The 17,486-nt window shown below is 44.4% G+C and overlaps 1 protein-coding gene across 10 annotated transcripts in view; it reads left to right on the top strand.

Annotated features, from left to right (window-relative positions):
- The window catches only part of LIMCH1 (LIM and calponin homology domains 1), a 320,193-nt gene that overhangs the window by 256,008 nt on the left and 46,699 nt on the right, over positions 1-17,486 (top strand). For 6 of the 10 annotated variants that reach the window (XM_081101115.1, XM_081101112.1, XM_081101114.1 and 3 more), the window contains 4 exons: positions 7,696-7,731; positions 12,415-12,541; positions 14,001-14,158; positions 14,325-14,733. In XM_081101115.1, coding sequence (XP_080957241.1) covers positions 7,696-7,731; positions 12,415-12,541; positions 14,001-14,158; positions 14,325-14,733 — 730 coding nt within the window. Of the gene's footprint in view, positions 1-1,338; positions 1,476-1,584; positions 1,694-2,137; positions 2,399-7,695; positions 7,732-12,414; positions 12,542-14,000; positions 14,159-14,324; positions 14,734-17,486 lie in introns of all 10 variants that reach the window. The other 4 variants (XM_081101116.1, XM_081101113.1, XM_081101111.1 and 1 more) reach the window with 2 other exon arrangements.

Raw genomic sequence — 17,486 nt, 5'->3', positions numbered from 1 at the left:
TCTCTTGGGGGTTTCTATGGGTCACGAATTTCTTTGGATGCATCACCACCCAAATTTGTGAGGGACCACCTGGGAAAATTGCTTATAGGCCTGTTCCCAGCTCTCATCTCCACTGGAGGCCTTCCAGCTTTAAATTTCCAAGCCCTCTTTTGGGGACTCAGTTCTGTGCGCTGGTCTCTCTTCCATTAAGCAGGTAGGGGACACTTATAAGACTCTTGATCTCCTGGGAACCGCATTCCACCTGCATGATAGGGGCACAGTGAGGCTCTGCAAGGCAGGAGGAAATGCTCAAGGCATTCTCCTCGGTCCTTGAAATCCAAAGGGAATAGTAGATCAAGCATGTCAAACCCGTGGCCCACAGGCCGCATGCGGCCCACAACGAATATTTTTGAGGCCCAGCCAATATAACGGTATTTAAGAAACGTTTTTTAAAAAATTTGTTATTTAATTTTTACAATATCCTTTTATACATAATTATTAATACTGAACTACAACATCCGCTAATAACTGATTGATATAATCGTGTTGCATTCCTTTCCCTTACACACCTTACTCGCAGGTGCACCATTTCTATCGAATATTTTAGTAGCCTGTTGCCACGTCATTCGTCTTGGACTGACTTGTTTGGTGTGTGCAACAGGAAATATTTCGCTTTCAGAGAACAAGTAAAATAGGTTTATTTGCATTACACTTATTAATTTGTGCAGTTATTCGGTGTCCGTTAAGTTAATGTTCAAGAAAAAAATATTAATTTTTATTAAAATGTTTTATTATTTCATGTTAACAATTACTCATTTATTTCAGCCCTTTGTATTCATCATGTCTCTATCTAAATAAACCTATGTTTCTATGAAAATTAGAGTTTTTGTTTTTTTTTTTGCAGCCCACGTAAACCTAAGCCTTGTTTATTTGGCCCGTGTTAGCCTGTGAGTTTGACATGCTTGAGTTTGAGTAGATGATCCATGACAGAGGGGTTTCTTTGGTTCCATACTGTGGGTGACACCATGGAGGAGAACAGGCTTTAGCACGAAATAACCAACCAGAAACACACAGTTGGGGTTTCAGAAACTGAGGGCGACCTGGGATGGAAGAGTGGGAGTTAGGAATTAATGAGAGATTCATCTTTGAGTCCTTGACTACTGAAGGGCCGTCACTCAGCACCCTTAGGCTTTTCCGAGACCCTTGCCAGCGTCCACACTGCAGTATCTCAATTTGCATAGTGTCATCTTTACTAACTGGCTTTTGGAATGAGATCAACTGAACTCTCTTAATCTTTCATCTCTACGGCTTTCGTTGTCTCCTTTCATGACTTTTTCCTCTTCTCTCTTGACACCAAAGCCACTTGATTATCAGCAGAATAGTGAATTCTGGCATAGATGACTATTGCAGAGGGGTCTCGCAGCTGGCTCCCGTGCTGGAGTCCCAGGAGGAGCATGTCAGCAGTTTGGGCGCGCGCCCAACGAGGACAGAGGAAGGTGAGGAGCCACGTTTCTTCCCTCCCTGGGAGGTGAAGGATGACAGGTGGGGTCGAGGCCTCTGGTGTGAATTCTTTCCTCGTAGTAAAGCTGTCCTCTTTGGCTTTAGTTACATCCAAACAGCTGCCACAGGATGGCAAAGAAGAGAGAGGAGTTGCTCAAAGAGATTCTGAGATGCCGCCAAAGGCTGAAAGATGCGAAGAGAGCGGCCGGCCACTGTGAGCGCCTTGCCTGCATTCCAGGGTGTGCTGCCTCTGCTGTGTGTGGCTTTTGTGTGCCCAGAAAGCAGCTTAGAGCCACAGGATGCACTTGGTGACTGATGTGATGTGGAGTTGAGTCGCTGAAAGGAATGCGCCCCTCCCAGGGTCACAGTTCCGCTTCCAGTGCCCCCTCTGGGTAGAGATTGTAGCCTTTGCATGTGGTTGGACACTGGCCAGATTTTCTTCTCAGAATTTATGAAAACCAGGAAGGGAAACCCCTTCCCATGTGAGTACCAGTTGCATGGTGGAGGCCCACGGTGTTAATCCTCAGTTGCTGTGCGTGCTGCTGTCTCTGTGGACATTGGCTCCTTCTGTCTTGAGTTAACGCCCAGTGAGTGATGCTACTGAACGTATCTTTAGCAATAAGTGGACTTTGACTGGCTGGACTGAATGTTGCCCTAGTTCGTGTCCTCTGGCCTCTGAACGTGAGGCTTCGGGGAGAGAAGAGAGCTCAGAGAAGATGACAGCTCCTGCCTGGAGTGGCAGTGGACTGAAAAAACAAAGAAAGCTGTATGATTCCCAAAAAGATGACATGATGGCCAGGAGAACTGGGATGTCTCTTAGACACAGTGGCTCCAACCCAAACCAGTTCCTTCCGGTTCCATTTGCAAAGCAGCAGGAAGTGGAGGAATCTGCCAAGGGCCCACCCACGAAAGATAAGAGGTCAGAAGATTGTCCTGTGCCCTGTTTCTTGTGACTTTGTTTCTCCCTTCTGAGCCTTGGTACATGCTTCGAATATGTTTATTAATGTGTTATGGTACAACACTGCCACTTACTTGCTACCGCTTACAGCAACGGAGTGATAAAAAACTGGCCCAGTCTGCTAAGAATTTGTTTTCCCTTTTTTTGCATGTAAGCAGGTGTGGAAAGAATAGTTCAGTTGTGAGTTTTTCTGTTAAACTTTGTTTTTTGCTCTCATCTGTGTGCACCCTACACGAGAAGCTCTTTTGTTTCTTCCCAACTCACATAGGAACCTTTGGGTAAAGGGGCTGAGCCTCTTTCTGATCTACTTGATTTCACTCTGATTCTAAGCGGGTCTTCCAGCCCAAAGAGGATGCATGCCACTTATAAAATCTGTGAGTTAATGTCAACATTAGGAAACAGTGTTTTCTAGACGTGGCACTTCTGTGCTGTGTTGTAACTTGATTTAAAGTGAAGAGTAGGGAAGTAATAAACCTGGGTTCATGGTCTGGTTTAAGGTCCTAGAGCAGCGGTTCTCAACCTGTGGGTCATGACCCCTTTGCGGGTCAAATGACCCTTTCACAGGGGTCGCCTAAGACCATCAGAAAACACATATATAATTACATATTGTTTTTGTGATTAATCACTATGCTTTAATTATGTTCAATTTGTAACAATGAAAATACATCCTGCATATCAGATATTTACATTATGATTCATAACAGTAGCAAAATTACAGGTATGAAGTAGCAACGAATATAATTGTATGGTTGGGGGGTCACCACAACATGAGGAACTGTATTAAAGGGTCGTGGCCTTAGGAAGGTTGAGAGCCACTGTCCTAGAGGTTGAAGCTTCTGTTGCTATTTAACCAGAGTAATAGATCTGTGGACCGTCTGATCAGTGCAGGGCAAAGCAGTGGGGGTATTTAGCATAATTGTAAGTTCCACTATAAAACCTTAATGGCGGTGGGACAGAGGGTGCAATGGGGAGCAGAGAGAACCCTAAATAATCCTAAAATTTTAAAATGTATATCCCAGCCATCTTTACCAACTGGATTTCATGTGTTTTATTATAATTCACTCTTCTGAACTGCAATAATAATACTCTAGTACAGCCTTATTATAACACTGGCTTCAGGGAGCAGGGGTAATACTTGTGCTCTGCTGGATGGCTGGAGAGTAAGTACTGTGTCGCCTTTGCAAGCTGTGTCTGCTCCCTCTAGCTCAGTGATGGCGAACCTTTTGAGCTTGGCGTGCCAGCATTTTGAAAAACCCTGACTTAACTCTGGTGCCGTGTCACATACAGAAATTTTTTGATATTTGCAGCCATAGTAAAGCAAAGACTTATATTTTTGATATTTATTTTATATATTTAAATGCCATTTAACAAAGAAAAATCAACCAAAAAAAATGAGTTCGCGTGTCACCTCTGACACGCGTGTCATAGGTTCGCCATCACTGCTCTAGCTCACCTTCTGAGAATTCACGGGTAGACTGAATGGATGTTAGCTCCATGCCTGATGTAGAGGGAAGGTAAGTGAGTGGCTTTCACTTGGATGTCGAATGGTTAGGGCTGGTTAAGACTGGTCCACCAGTCACTCACTTTGTAGGTGCCCTGTCATAGCCTGGCCCTGGATCCGTGGGCTACTGTAAAGCAAGTCAGAATGAAAGGAAGGGAGGGAGGTCTACAGCTGCCTGCATTCTAGGTACTTTCCCATTTACTAGTCGCGTAACCTTTGAAAGTGAGAATTTCCATCTGCATCCTGCAGTGAGGAACCTGACCCCATGTCTGCACAGCTGGTAATTACAGATCCAAGATTCAAACCCAGCTCTTTCCGAGTGGAGAGCCCCGTCCCACTCCAGCACCAATGCACCAGAATCTGACAGATTCCCTTGGGAATTCATTGTCCTTACAGCACATTTATTGAGTAATTGCTGTCTGTAAACTACACTGTGCTGGGTCCTGGGGGATAATCTTAAATGAGCAGAAACCCATTTTTCCCTCTCACTTCAATTGTGTGTTAGTTCACAATATGGAAATGTATAACCACCAATTATTAATTCTGAAGGGCTTTATTAATTCTGAAAGTTACACAAATGCAATCAATAGGTGCATAGAATATTTCATTTATCTTTCTAAGTACCCCAACCCTCACAATGAAACTTTATTAGTTGCTTTTTTTTTTTTTTAGGATGCTTATACCAACTGTGATTTATCGGGCCAATTTTGTACCTCATAGCCTATTGACTCACCTACTTTGCATTTTAAAAAATCTCTTTATTATTTTTTAACCTGCGTTTACATTTACATCTCCCATAGGACAACTAGGAAAGCCATTTTGAGCCCAAGCTCTAATTATCTTCTGCTTAATAGCAAAGGCAGTTCTGCTTAAATCAATGTCCACTAAAGCTGATAAATTAGTCGAAGAGGAAATTCCTTAAATCCACAGTGGATAGTAAAGGGAAAAAATAAGTTTATCTTCGGAGACTATGCTATTCTTTTCAATTTCCAGACCATCCAATACATAGTCAACAAACACTTACCGGGGGTTCTCGTCTGGTCACTCCTCAGGGAACCCCAAGAGAAAAACCCTGCCCTTATGGATCTTACATTTTAGGGTACATGTGCATTTGTGGGCAGAGATGTCATGAAATGCTGTGTTTTGTGTAGAAGCCATTTAAATTCAAATATATCCTGCAGCAACCACATAGCTGAACTGCTAATAAAATATGCTAAAGAAGCCAAACTCAAAGGAGTGCATACTGTATGGGCCCATTTACAAGACATTCAACACCAGTGTTCGGGTATGCTCGGTTTGTGGAAAATCATTGAGGTGTATGGTATGGGTACGGTATGTGTACTTTCTGTATGTATGTTATACTTCAAACATTAACAGAAACATTCAAATAGAGACACAAAAGTACATAACCAACTATTATTGGTTATTTCTAGATTAACCATCTGTTAGGAATACATTCTCAGCTCTTCCCCATATATAATTGAGAAAACACTATCCTATATAATAAAAGGCCAGTGATCATAAGCGTAACGAGCAGAACGACCACTCGACCAGTCACCGTGAGGTGCATTGACCATCTCTCAGTCCCTCCCCCTTGGCCTGCAGGGTCCGATCACAGCATGGCGAATGGGGAACCACTGTGAACCGAAGTGAGTGGCGGTGGCGGGGCAGGACTGGTGAGCGGAAGGAATGGCTGACCTCTTAGTCCAGTGATGGTGAACCTATGACATGCGTGTCAGAGGTGACACGGGAACTCATTGTTTTGGTTGATTTTTCTTTGATAAATGGCATTTAAATATATAAAATAAATACCAAAAATACAAGTCTTTGTTTTACTATGGTTGCAAATATCAAAAAATTTCTATATGTGACACGGCACCAGAGTTAAGTTAGGGTTTTTCAAAATGCTGACACGCTGAGCTCAGAAGGTTCGCCATCACTGTCCTAGTCCCTCCCTTGGCCTGCAGTCTCTGATCACAGCATACTGATCGTGCATGGCGAACAGGGAACCATGGCAAACCGAAGTGAGTGGTGGCGGGGCAGGACTGGCAAGCGGGAGGAATGGCCAACCTTTTGTCTCTCCCTCCAGCCCGCAGGCTCCGGTGAACCAGAGCCATGCTGTGATCGGGGAACCACAGCGAACCGGGGGATGGTGGCGGGGCAGGACTGGGGACTGGCGAGAGGGCAGCAGGTGGCCCTTATCACAAGCAAGTCCTAGGGACCCTACCTGCGCGATTTTGTGTGCTGGGCCTCTAGTATTTGAATAAGTCTATTGCAACAGGCCTATTAATTCCATGGGAAACATTTACCCAGTCTTCAGAATTAACACTGCTTATTCATTCTCTCGATGTGCAGAAATCCACTGGTCATCTGCTTCAGTGCCGTGGTGTTTTTGGAAAACTAAGTGTATTAGGTTAGATTTTAGCACCTTTTAAAACTACCCCCTCGAGAAATGCAAAAAGGATCATACTACCAGAAGAGAAACATCCACAAACCCTTTCCCTGTCTTGTTTTTTGCCGGGACAACAGATACTTTGGGTTTTGCGTTGGTGTGGTTGCCTTCACTATGAATGAAAATAATTGTCATTAAATGAAAACTTCAAGATTGATAAAAGCATAAGAGAGAAGGGTGTTTGTGTGTGCATACCCATGTATTCTGGGGTGCTTTCTCTAAGATTATAGGAAGAAGTTTTTAGAAATTACTTTTTACCCTGTAGTAAACTGTTATGAAACTAAAGCATGGGATCTGGTAATTTTTGCTGAAAACCCCACAATTGAATTTGTTGAAACTGAAAGCAGGAAGTTTTTCTTTACTTAAATAACTCTTTATCCACCATCAGAATGCAGAGAGGAACAGCCTTTCAGGGCATAAGAAAGAACCTTCTCTTAAAATCCCCTTTGCAGCAGAGACAGCCCTGGTGGGAGCCGCATCTTTAAAACGTGCTTAAAATATGCCCTTCTGAAGTTCTAATTTTGTTTTCTAACTTGACCTTTCCCTTTGCTTTATCAGACACATTAAAACTTAAAGTGTCTATATCGCAGAGGGTACCTCTTTGTAGATCAAAATAATCAGAAGACTATCAAAGATTGTAAAAACACTTTGGTGTTTCAAGTGATGGAATATCCAAGTCTGGTTTGGATTAAGGCTGCCCGTTTTCTAGGAATTGTGGTTTTTGTCAAATGCATGCAGAAGGCACTGATTGGGGTTCTGGTTGGAGTCCTGGTTTGCTTTCAGAAAACTGCAGAAAAGCTCTTTGATGTCATTTGTGCAAATGCATTAACACATCAGGGACAGGGCCAGTAAGCACATGCTTCTATGTTGGGTGTCCATTACAGCTCACTAGGGCTGAACATAAGGCATGGACAGCTTAACTGTTTGTGAGCAACCCTAATGCAGGTCTGAGTGTTTAAAAGCTGCCTTCTCTAAACATTGTGGGTTGCACCTAAGCCTTTTGTGTTTATATTGAACAGATTTGTTTTTGTGTGGGTAGCGTGGGGATTCCTTTCATTTCTCCTCTGTGTTTTAATACACATTTTGCATTCTTCAGAACTGTCAAGATGCTCCTTTCATTTGCAGAAGTTAATGAACATCATTAATTGTATAATGACACTTTTCTTCCGTTATAATCGGGGGGGGGGGGGGGGCGCGGGGGAACGTTTGGCACACTTACCACTTCACCAGCAGTTTTCCTTTTCAGCTTGGCTACAGCGTTAACCTTGTCTTTTCAATCCTCTAATTTTGTATTTGGTCTTATAGATACGGTCCGAGAACTCCTGTGTCTGATGACGCAGAGTAAGTTGTCTTGTGTTCATAGGAATACATTAATTACTAGCCTAAACTGCATGCCTTCCGTACTCACCACTAATGGAAATGCAATTGGTGCAACAGTGAACTGAATAGCTAACCAACACGTGCAGCCTCAAAAAGCACTTGAAGTTGGAATGCAGAACATGTGTTCTGTGCAGGAGAGATGAATGAAAAAGCAACTAAAGCATGATTCTAATATGCAGCTGCTGCCTAAAACTTAGCATTTGCTTTTCATAGACGGGGCATGTTCAAGTTGTGCTTGTTACCATTTGGATGTTGGTACCCTTTCTGAACCATGGGATTATTAAAGCAGAATTCTGCGTTTGAATTTAACTTTTGATATGTGAGGGCTCGGAGTTAACAATGAAGCAGTCATTCCCATGGCCACAGCATTTTCTTAAACTAAGAAAATAAATCCTAAACCACTAATTACAGATTCAGAAGCCCAAGTTCCTCCCAGGTTGCAGTAATATAAATGTTGGGATGTCGGGCAGGTTCCATGGCATAGCAAGGACTCGAGATTTAAAACAGGACTCGGGCTTCCTCTCCCTGCGTCCCCTCCTCTCAGAGACCTCAGAGATCCACTGCCCATCTTTGCCTCCCTCCACATTTTACAAGAATCCGCATTCTTCCGTTTGGGACCACATTGACTCCATTTCCAAAACGGACTTCTCATACACAGAAAATTCTGAAACGAACATCCAAGGTGCAAGTTTTCTTAGGAGAATACTAGCTTCCTCAGATTGGAGTAACTTGCATTTTAGAAAACAGGATTAATACATAATTCCACCATCAGCCGCCTGATGTCTTTCCTCTGTGAGAGGCCTTTTTCCTGCTCTGAGCCGTAATTTCCAGTCCCATAGTGAGGAAGCCAAATGATGGTGGGGGACACACACGACTGTCCTCTCCACCCGTGACAAGGAGAGTTCGCCCAAATTTACTGTTTCCCAGTCGTGCTTTTCCCGTTTTCGTGCTCAAGATGTCAGCTTGGTTTGTCCTGTCAGCCCCAAGCCGTCTGCCTCCAGCACCACGGATGTCACTTTCCACCGTGTGATCTCCCGTTGCTTTATGGCCTGACATCCGCAGCATTCACGTCTCACAACCGAACCTAAATCCAGCCTGAGCTTGGCTGAGGCATGGAGTTAAGCCGTCTATAAAATTAAGCCCTGGTTATTACTCTTAAAATCTGCAGTGGCAATATTTACCAGTCACTGAGAGGAGGATTACATAAGATTGATGGGCACATGACTTTGAATTGGTAGGAAAAAATATTTTGATAGAATGGATTTATTCTTTGTCAGTGCAAAGACACCGTGCAACTTGCCTGAGCGAGATCTCTGGGAAATCTTAAAGATGAAAGAAAAGAGCCCTCTTAAAGAGCTCTTGGATTTTGCCTGTCCCTGAATAGGAAAGCTCACCCACAGAAGTTAATGACTTTTGTAGAGGGGCGGGGTTGGAGACTCCCTTCGCTCCTTCTTTAAATTTACAGGGAGCGGCCTTATGGAATAAGAAGGGTAAACGGAGCTTCTTTTCCAGACGGCTTATCTGGGACTATCAGACGTACCAAATTTCCTTCTTGGAGTAGACACCATTCACGTGAAACCACGTGAGGAACAAAATGAAAAGTTTATATGGGGATTTTATTTTTTAAATAGAACGTCATACTATGTTTCCTTTAATACCTCACTATCTCCCCTTTTCAAAAATGGAAGGGCAATATTGGCACGGGCTCTACTTATTCATAATTGACACATTCTTAAAATACAGCCCAATCAAAAAAAGATGTGCCCTCAGGAAAACCCAGGTCAGGGGCAGACCCACCACACAGGCAAACAGAAATTTCCGCCGCCTGGCAAGCCAGGAATGTTTCCGTCTATTTAGTTTCACCTTCTTGCCCTTTCCCTCCTCCTCCCCCAACACGCTCCCCACCAGCAGAGCACTGCGCTCTGAGAGCCACAGGCCATCTTACTCTCAATTCCCTTACCTTGGACTTGGCCCCGAAACCATTTCCCAGCTCCCTTTGAGGCAATTTAATCCTGCCCCCGCCCCAAATGCCAACCCACCACCAAGAGAGACTCCCAGACTCTGCAGCCAGGGTCCCTTGTCACCACAGCCCACGGCTTATTGTGCGAAGAAGCACAAGTTCAGTGCAAGTCACATTTATGTTCTGGAACCTGGGTTCGTCAGGGTCCCCCACCCCATCCTTAGATACACCCTTCTACATTTTGGAGGCTGAGTCTGACTTCTGAACTAGGGAGCATTTTCTGAATGGTGACTCAGACTATTTTCTGTCTAATATTTTCAATTCTCAACTTGCTTAGTTCCTTTTTTTTTTTTTTTTTAATGTTCTAAAGACATTGCTCATAGTTTTGCTGTTTCCTTTTTGGCCAGTTTGCTGGTATTTCTTTAAAAAACAAAACAACTCTGGGAAAAATACTGCTTCCTGGCATAGGAGAGGGCAAACAGAAGGTTCTCTTTTTATTTCACTAACCAGCTTTTGGCCACATTTGGGCTGAGGCAGTTAGAACTTCATGATAGGACAGAGGTAGAAACCCAGACAGAAGTCAGAGCTGAAGGCCTCACTCTTGAATCTCTCTGTCTGTCATGTGAGGTAGGCGATTCCCAGTCTTGGCGACGGCTACCATATTTTCCCTGGGTTCCCAGAAAAAGACCTGGCTGTATGGCCACATATTGTGGCCTAAACCAAAATTCTGCCCTTTAGAAATTATATAAATGAAAAAGTCAAAGGAAGGGACTGACTTTCCCTCCCACAATCTGCCAACTACTGAATAGATTACCAGAGCGTCCCAGCTCAGAGAGATTTTTATCTGCTAAGATCTTCACAAACACTGAATTGCCTTAAAAGATGAACTGACTAAATCGAATATATTTAAAGGTAAGATTTATTTTTTTTTTTAACTCTGAGAGGAGGAATGGGATGAATTCCGGTCTCTTTCTGAAAGCCCACTTAAGTGAATTTTGGTCCATGAAGTTCAAAAAAAATATGGGTTCTACTTTTCTACCTAACTCTACAAATTCCTAAATCTTTCCTAACCGTAAATAAATAAGGGGACACTCGCAGTCCCTCCTACCTCTGGAGGACTCCAGCTCATCTGGAAGGCGTGGTTCCCACAATCAACACTATCCACTGACATGTGGGGGCGGCTCCACCAGGTGGTTTGTCACATCTGAGCTCAGATAAAAGTTCTCTGTGGTCAGATTATTAGGATACTCTTGGGGAAGACAGATTATAAGTACAGTCTTCAGTTTTAGCTCTCCTAGGTCAGATTTAAATCATCCAACATCGAGAGAGGTTCATTGTGCAGATGCATTTTGAGTGGCTTGAAGTGCAGCTGGGCAGTCACTGCATTGGGGGTCACGTTCCCTCCCAGAGCGCTGCCTGCGGAGGAACCCGGGCATCCGGCGATGCTGCCTGCTCATTGCCTGGCCCTGCGAAAGCTATTTTGGACATCACTGATGATGTCTGGAATTAGTTGGGGTCTAAATGCATGGCTTTTCTTCTTCTTTGGGTTACTCTGGTTTCAACAATGGACTATCACGGTCTCATAGTCTTAGAGTGAACTTTAAAGGGCCCTCCATTTCTGGATTTGGGGACTGTGGAACCCACGTGGTCCCAGAGCGCCTCGTTTCTTTGAGAGGGACAAAGAAAGAGAAGGGAGGACTTTGCTTTGGTTTTTATTTCTGTTTCCATCTTGCTGCTTAAGCTTCTGCTGGAACAAAGCTCTATGTAAGCATTACAGGAAAGACCTCAGGGTCTAGCTTACCATTTCATAAGCGCCTATAGAATCTATTAGGGTTTTAAATGGTTTTCCCTATATTTTTCTTTTGAAAGAGTAAATTCAGAGGTACCTGACAAAATTGAAGTAAAATGATTCTGAGAATCTTAGGATACAACATATATAGTGATTTATATATTTTATTCCTTAATCTTAATATAAAATACCTTATTTTCTTGATTCCAAGATTCCATCAACTGCACTACCAACTTGCAGATTTATAGAAAGTAGAAAGAACCACATCAAACACACATGCGTCACTAAGCGCAGTTGTTGGATGCATCCACAACTCATAACCTGGCGCAGTATGAAAAGATGGGTGTCTTAGACTTAAGGCCCTGTGATTTTTTTTTAATGGGGAGATTGCCTCAGTTCATGTAGAAAGCATTTAAGCCAGTCTTTACACAAAGAGCATGTGCTGTAATGAAGTTTCTCCTGGTGGAACGCCACCCTCCTTCTCCGCAAACTCTCCCGGAGTTAAACCTTTCCATTCTTTCTCTCTCTCTCTCTCTCTCTCTCTCTCTCTCTCTCTCTCTCTCTCTCTCTCTCTCTCTCTCTCTCTCTTTTCTAATACATTTCCAAATGAGAGAAACCCAGAGCTTCGCATACCTTTTCTAGCTCTTCTTTAAACATGCTTTGGCGCCTACTTGTATCATTATATTGACCCCTGAAGACAAAGATGGTCACAGTTTGGCTTTGGGGGCAACAGGAGAAGCGGTGGGGGTGCGGGCGTGCACGCTGCTGGCTGAGGGCGAGGGACAGCTTTCCGAGCGCGCGCGGTAGCGCCCCCACGCGGCGGAGCGGCCCAGCACGCGCAGAGCCGATGGCGCTGATCCCGGTCCATTTTCGTCTCCACTCTCTCCACACTCAGGAGCACGAGTATGTTTGACATGCGGTGTGAGGAGGAGGCTGCAGTGCAGCCGCACAGCAGGGCCCGCCAGGAGCAGCTGCAGCTGATCAACAGCCAGCTGCGGGAGGAGGACGACAAATGGCAAGATGTGAGTGCGGCCGGGGCGGGCAGCGGGAGGCTGCCCAGCGCGGTGGGTTAGGGGCCCTTTGAAGCGGAAAATCCGGGGGGGGTGGGTAGGCCTGGATTTGAAAGCCATGCAGGGGAAGGGAGCATCTAGAGGATTTCAAACAGGGACACCGTAAATGCGGGCATTAAAGGAAGGTTAAAATAGCAACATGAAGGGTGAGGAGTAAATGGCAGACAAAGAATCCGCAAGTATCCTAGGAGGATGGCCACACAGGAGCGGGGAACCCGCGGGAAGCAACTGGCACGAGATGTAGACTTGAGGAGGCACGTCTTTTGAGATTATATATTTGACATTAATGATGATGATGATGAAAACGATCATTACCAACATTGAAAGCGTATCCGTAACAGGCACTATTCTAAGTGCTGTGCATGTAATAATTCTTTAATCCTCTTAGTAACTTGATGAGCCAGCAACTATTACCATCGTCCTCAATTCCACAGATGAGTTCCAGGACAGCTGAGTAACTTGCCCAAAGTCACACAGCTAGTGAGTGAGAAAGCTAGGGAAGGGAGGCTGCAGAGTTTGACGGGGGCCTTGAGATTGTCGGGGAAGAACTTGAAGGTAGGGATGAGGGGAGGGAGAGTGGATTGTTTCATTCAGTCCTCACAGAGCACTCCAAGATAGCAGTTGCAAACCTGACTCTACCATTAGTCAATTAATTGTCATGATAATTGTGTCTACAGTGTATTGAGCACTTCCTATGTGCCTGGTACCTTATATGCACTGTCTCATTTAACTCTCACAATAAGCTTGTAAGAGTAGGTGTTAATATCATCCCTGTTTTAGAGATGAGGAAACTGAGGGGCAGAGAGGCTGAGAAGTGTGATTCCAAAGCATGGAAGAGAGAGAGCTGGGATCATGTCCCAAGCTGCAGTCCCATCCATCTGACTCCAGAATCGTAATTCTTCGTCCTTAGGCTGTAATTGCCTGTAGGTTTTGTGGTGAGGTTGTTATAAGGATCAGAAAAATTAATACATACAGAATTGCAGTTTCTGTGAGACCCCAAAGCTGATTTTTTTCCCTGCCTTTTCGTTCTTCCCTGAGGGCATAGGGTAGGTCTGTGTTAATTCCTACCATTGTACTGTCAACAGGTCCACTCACAATGCAGAAATCATAAAAAGCAAGAAATGACGTTTTTTACAATCCCGTGTGAGGCAATACTTTAACATTTGGAAACTGCCATGGGATATGACTGCAGATTTCACATTGCCATGTTTAAATAAACGTGTTGCCCTGCTCCGGGAGGCGTCCTGTTTTCGGGGCATTCCTATTCTAACCAGACCTCCACTGGATTGGGTGGGAATGCCCTAGCATGGTGCCTGGCCCATAGTCAGTGCCCACTAAACTCTGAAAAGTAGAAATGGAATTTTCAAAGCCTGAAAAATATGTTTTATCTCCGCCAAACCCACCCCCACAGGACCTGGCTCGGTGGAAGAGCCGCAGAAGAAGTGCTTCTCAGGACTTAATCAAGAAAGAGGAAGAAAGGAAAAAAATGGAGAAATTAATGGCTGGAGAGGATGGGACAAGTGAACGGAGGAAAAGCATCAAAACCTACAGAGAAATTGTTCAAGAAAAGTGGGTCCTTTCTGTTGTTGTTGAATGTACAATATTATCTAGATGTGTTTTTGCTAAAAATTGTTGGTTACCGCAGAGGCTCCTGTGCTGTCTCTGCAGCTCCCTGCAGTTTTTGTGACTGTCCTTGACCTCTGTATTGCTTCTCTCTCCCATGCCCCTGCTGCAGAGAGCGGAGAGAGAGGGAGCTGCATGAGGCGTATAAGAACGCGCGGTCCCAGGAGGAGGCGGAGGGGATCCTGCAGCAGTACATCGAGAGGTTCACCATCAGCGAGGCTGTCCTGGAACGCTTGGAGATGCCAAAAATCCTGGAAAGAAGCCATTCAACGGAGCCAAACTTCTCCCCCTTCCTGAACGACCCCAACCCCATGAAATACCTGCGGCAGCAGTCACTGCCTCCCCCCAAATTCACTGCCACTGTGGAAACCACCATCGCTCGTACCAGCATTCTGGATGCCAGCATGTCAGCAGGCAGTGGATCTCCAAGCAAAACTGTCGCTCCCAAAGCAGTGCCTATGCTGACACCCAAGCCTTACTCCCAGCCCAAGAGCTCTCAAGAGGTTCTGAAGACCTTTAAGGTAGGGTGAGTCCCTGACGAGCAGAACCCACACTGCACTCCAGGTAGTAGTTGGAAAGAAGCCTCTTGCCTCAGGAAAATGCAGTTATTTTCTCCCGTCTGCAAAAGAAAATGCAAACAAAAGCGAAATGTGTTCACACTTACAGTCGTGACGTTTACGTGTCTCTGAGGTTTGGTTTGCAAATGGTTAGGGAGAGATGGTTCCCCCCAATTCCTGCTGTTAATATTGATGGGCTCCCAAGAGATTGATGGTTGAGTTATTTCCACGAGCAAAGTCTATTTCCTAACTTGATATCATGCCATGGTCTCTCTGTATTAGCGTTCACAGACCCTAATTTAGTAACACCCTAGGTAGCTCTAACTATCTGGAGGAATTGCCAACCCTTCGAAACAAAATTTTAATTGCCTTCGTTTAAATAGAAGTGTGTACAGTTACATCTCTTTCAGGGACTAATTGACATTACATCCAAAAAGATGGCAACAGTTGAAAAAAAAAAATACAGGGAACACATGGAAATATGGGGATGTTCTTAGTCCTGGAATGAAATGGGTTTTTGAAATATTTTTAAGTGGAAAGAAACTAGGCCATTGGTTGATTTGTTGTTGTTTTTTTACCAACAAATATGTAAAATAATGTTCCAGAACCAAAGACGTATGACAAGCAAACATCTTTTCACTTTCTCAGATTCCAGTGTTTTCCCTCACATCATGAGAAGGCACTAACCCTTTGTCTTAAGCTCTGTTGACTACAAAGGAAAGTCAGTTCTCACTGTCCCTGCACGCCACATGGGTTGGTAATAGAAGACAGCAGTGGAATTCATCACTAGCAGACACGGGCATGTGACTGTGAAGAAAGTTTGCTTAACCAAACTAATTGAGCAAAGTGCTGCCTGCTATCTTCCTGTTGAATTTCAGAGAGGACCAAACCGCACTTCCTGAGTTTTGCTTAACTCACTCTTTAAAGAATGTCTCTTTAAAACCTGTGCCTTCGGCTTTGATGACACAGGAAAATGTCGAGTCTGTTTCATCCGGGTTGAATTGAGATGTTTGTCCCTTGAAGGGCTGGGGCTGTGTCTTTGTTGTTCACAGCTTCGTCCCGAGAGCCTGGCATAGGTGCCCAGGAGGACACAGTAGGCACTCAGCAGGTGTTTATTGAGTAAATACGTGAATTTTTTCCTGAGAAGATGAGTTATTCATCGTGCAGGCTCATGCACGCACGGATAGGCACTTACCCCTATATGCTCGGCAGCTCACCCAAGCCCAGCCCAGCTCTCCTTCACCGAGGACCCCCAATGATGCACTGTCTCAGTATTTCATGAAGAAAGGTTTGATGTTGCAGTGATTCGGAACAAGAGTAGGGTGAGCCGTATTTAACTTCCAAGGCATATGATCAGGTCATGCAGATGTCCACTTCTCTTCACTGATGAGAATATGATCATTTAAACAGAAGAATTAGGCCCTGAGAAAACCCACTTCCTTCCCTTTGGGGCAAGACTGGGTAGAGGCCTCAGGAAGAGCCCTGATGGAGAGGGGGATGGCGCAACTTGAGTAGAAGTCCTCTTAAAGCTGGGCTCAGTCTTCACCACCAGTGAGCCCGTGACTCATCCCAAGCATGTCAAACTCACGGCCGGCGGGCTGCATGCGAGTTTGACATGCTTGTTAGGCCTTAGCAGCTCTCAGCCTTATTCACAGCCCCACCACTGAGTGGGTGGACCCACTTGTGGTCAAGGGTAATATGTAAATAAATAGCTGTTACCAGATAAAGCCAGAACAGAAGCTAAGCGGTGCATGTGTGTGAGTGAGTGTTTGTGTGTGTTTGGGGGGGGTGGGGCAGAGATAAGGAGTTGGGAATACAGGCTCAGTTTCCCAGTACAACAGAATGAAGAGTAAAGGAAGATTAAGTGAAATAGTTTAAGGCAGTGTTTTTCTTTTCTTTTTTTAAATTGATTTTAGAGAGAGAGAGGGAGAGAGGGAGAAACATCAATCAGCTGCCTCGTACACACCTCCCACTGGTGATCGAGCCAGCAACCTGGGCATGTGCCCTGACCGGGAATCAAACCGATGACCTGTTCATAGGTCAATGCTCAACCACTGAGCCACGCCAGCTGGGCAGGGTTTTTTAGCCTGAAAGTTGCCACCTATTTCTATCTTATAAAACCAATTTATTGGTTTGGAATCAACATTGAAAATAAACGAAGTATAATAGAATACAATTAAAAAACTGCCTAGTATATCACACACAAAAAAGGTAACATTGTTTTGCAACTCTGGTTTCAGTTGTATTTGTGTGTGCTTAGTTGTGATTCAAAGTTCTTCCTTATGGAGTATAGACAATAGAGTATGCAAGCCACTGGCCTAGGTAAATAAAGTATAATTCACATCTGGCCTTTCATTGTTCCTTCCGAAAGATTTTAGAAGGCCTACTAATAATAATGACTAAGATTTCCATACTTAAAATGGGCAGGTATGGTTCTAAACTCTGGACATAGATTAATCCATAAAATCAACATAATAGCACCATCAAGGAGATACTATTATTGCAAATTTTGCAGTTGAGGAGTTGAGGTTGAGGATTACATGGCTGGTAGGTTGTCAAGCCAGAACGTAATCTGAGGCCTTTGAACTACAGAGCGTCCGCTAACAGTTATTTTACATACGGGCACAAACCTGAAGTCGGAGACTTCCAGATGCCTCGCAACAAGCCCAACTAACCACCTCTCTGCCCCTCCTTTCCTGCTCTCACTGCCTTCCCTA

Source organism: Myotis nattereri (genome assembly GCF_964212035.1).
Source record: "Myotis nattereri genome assembly, chromosome: 1".
Taxonomy (NCBI): Eukaryota; Metazoa; Chordata; class Mammalia; order Chiroptera; family Vespertilionidae; genus Myotis; species Myotis nattereri.
This window is presented reverse-complemented; position numbering and strand designations above follow the sequence as displayed.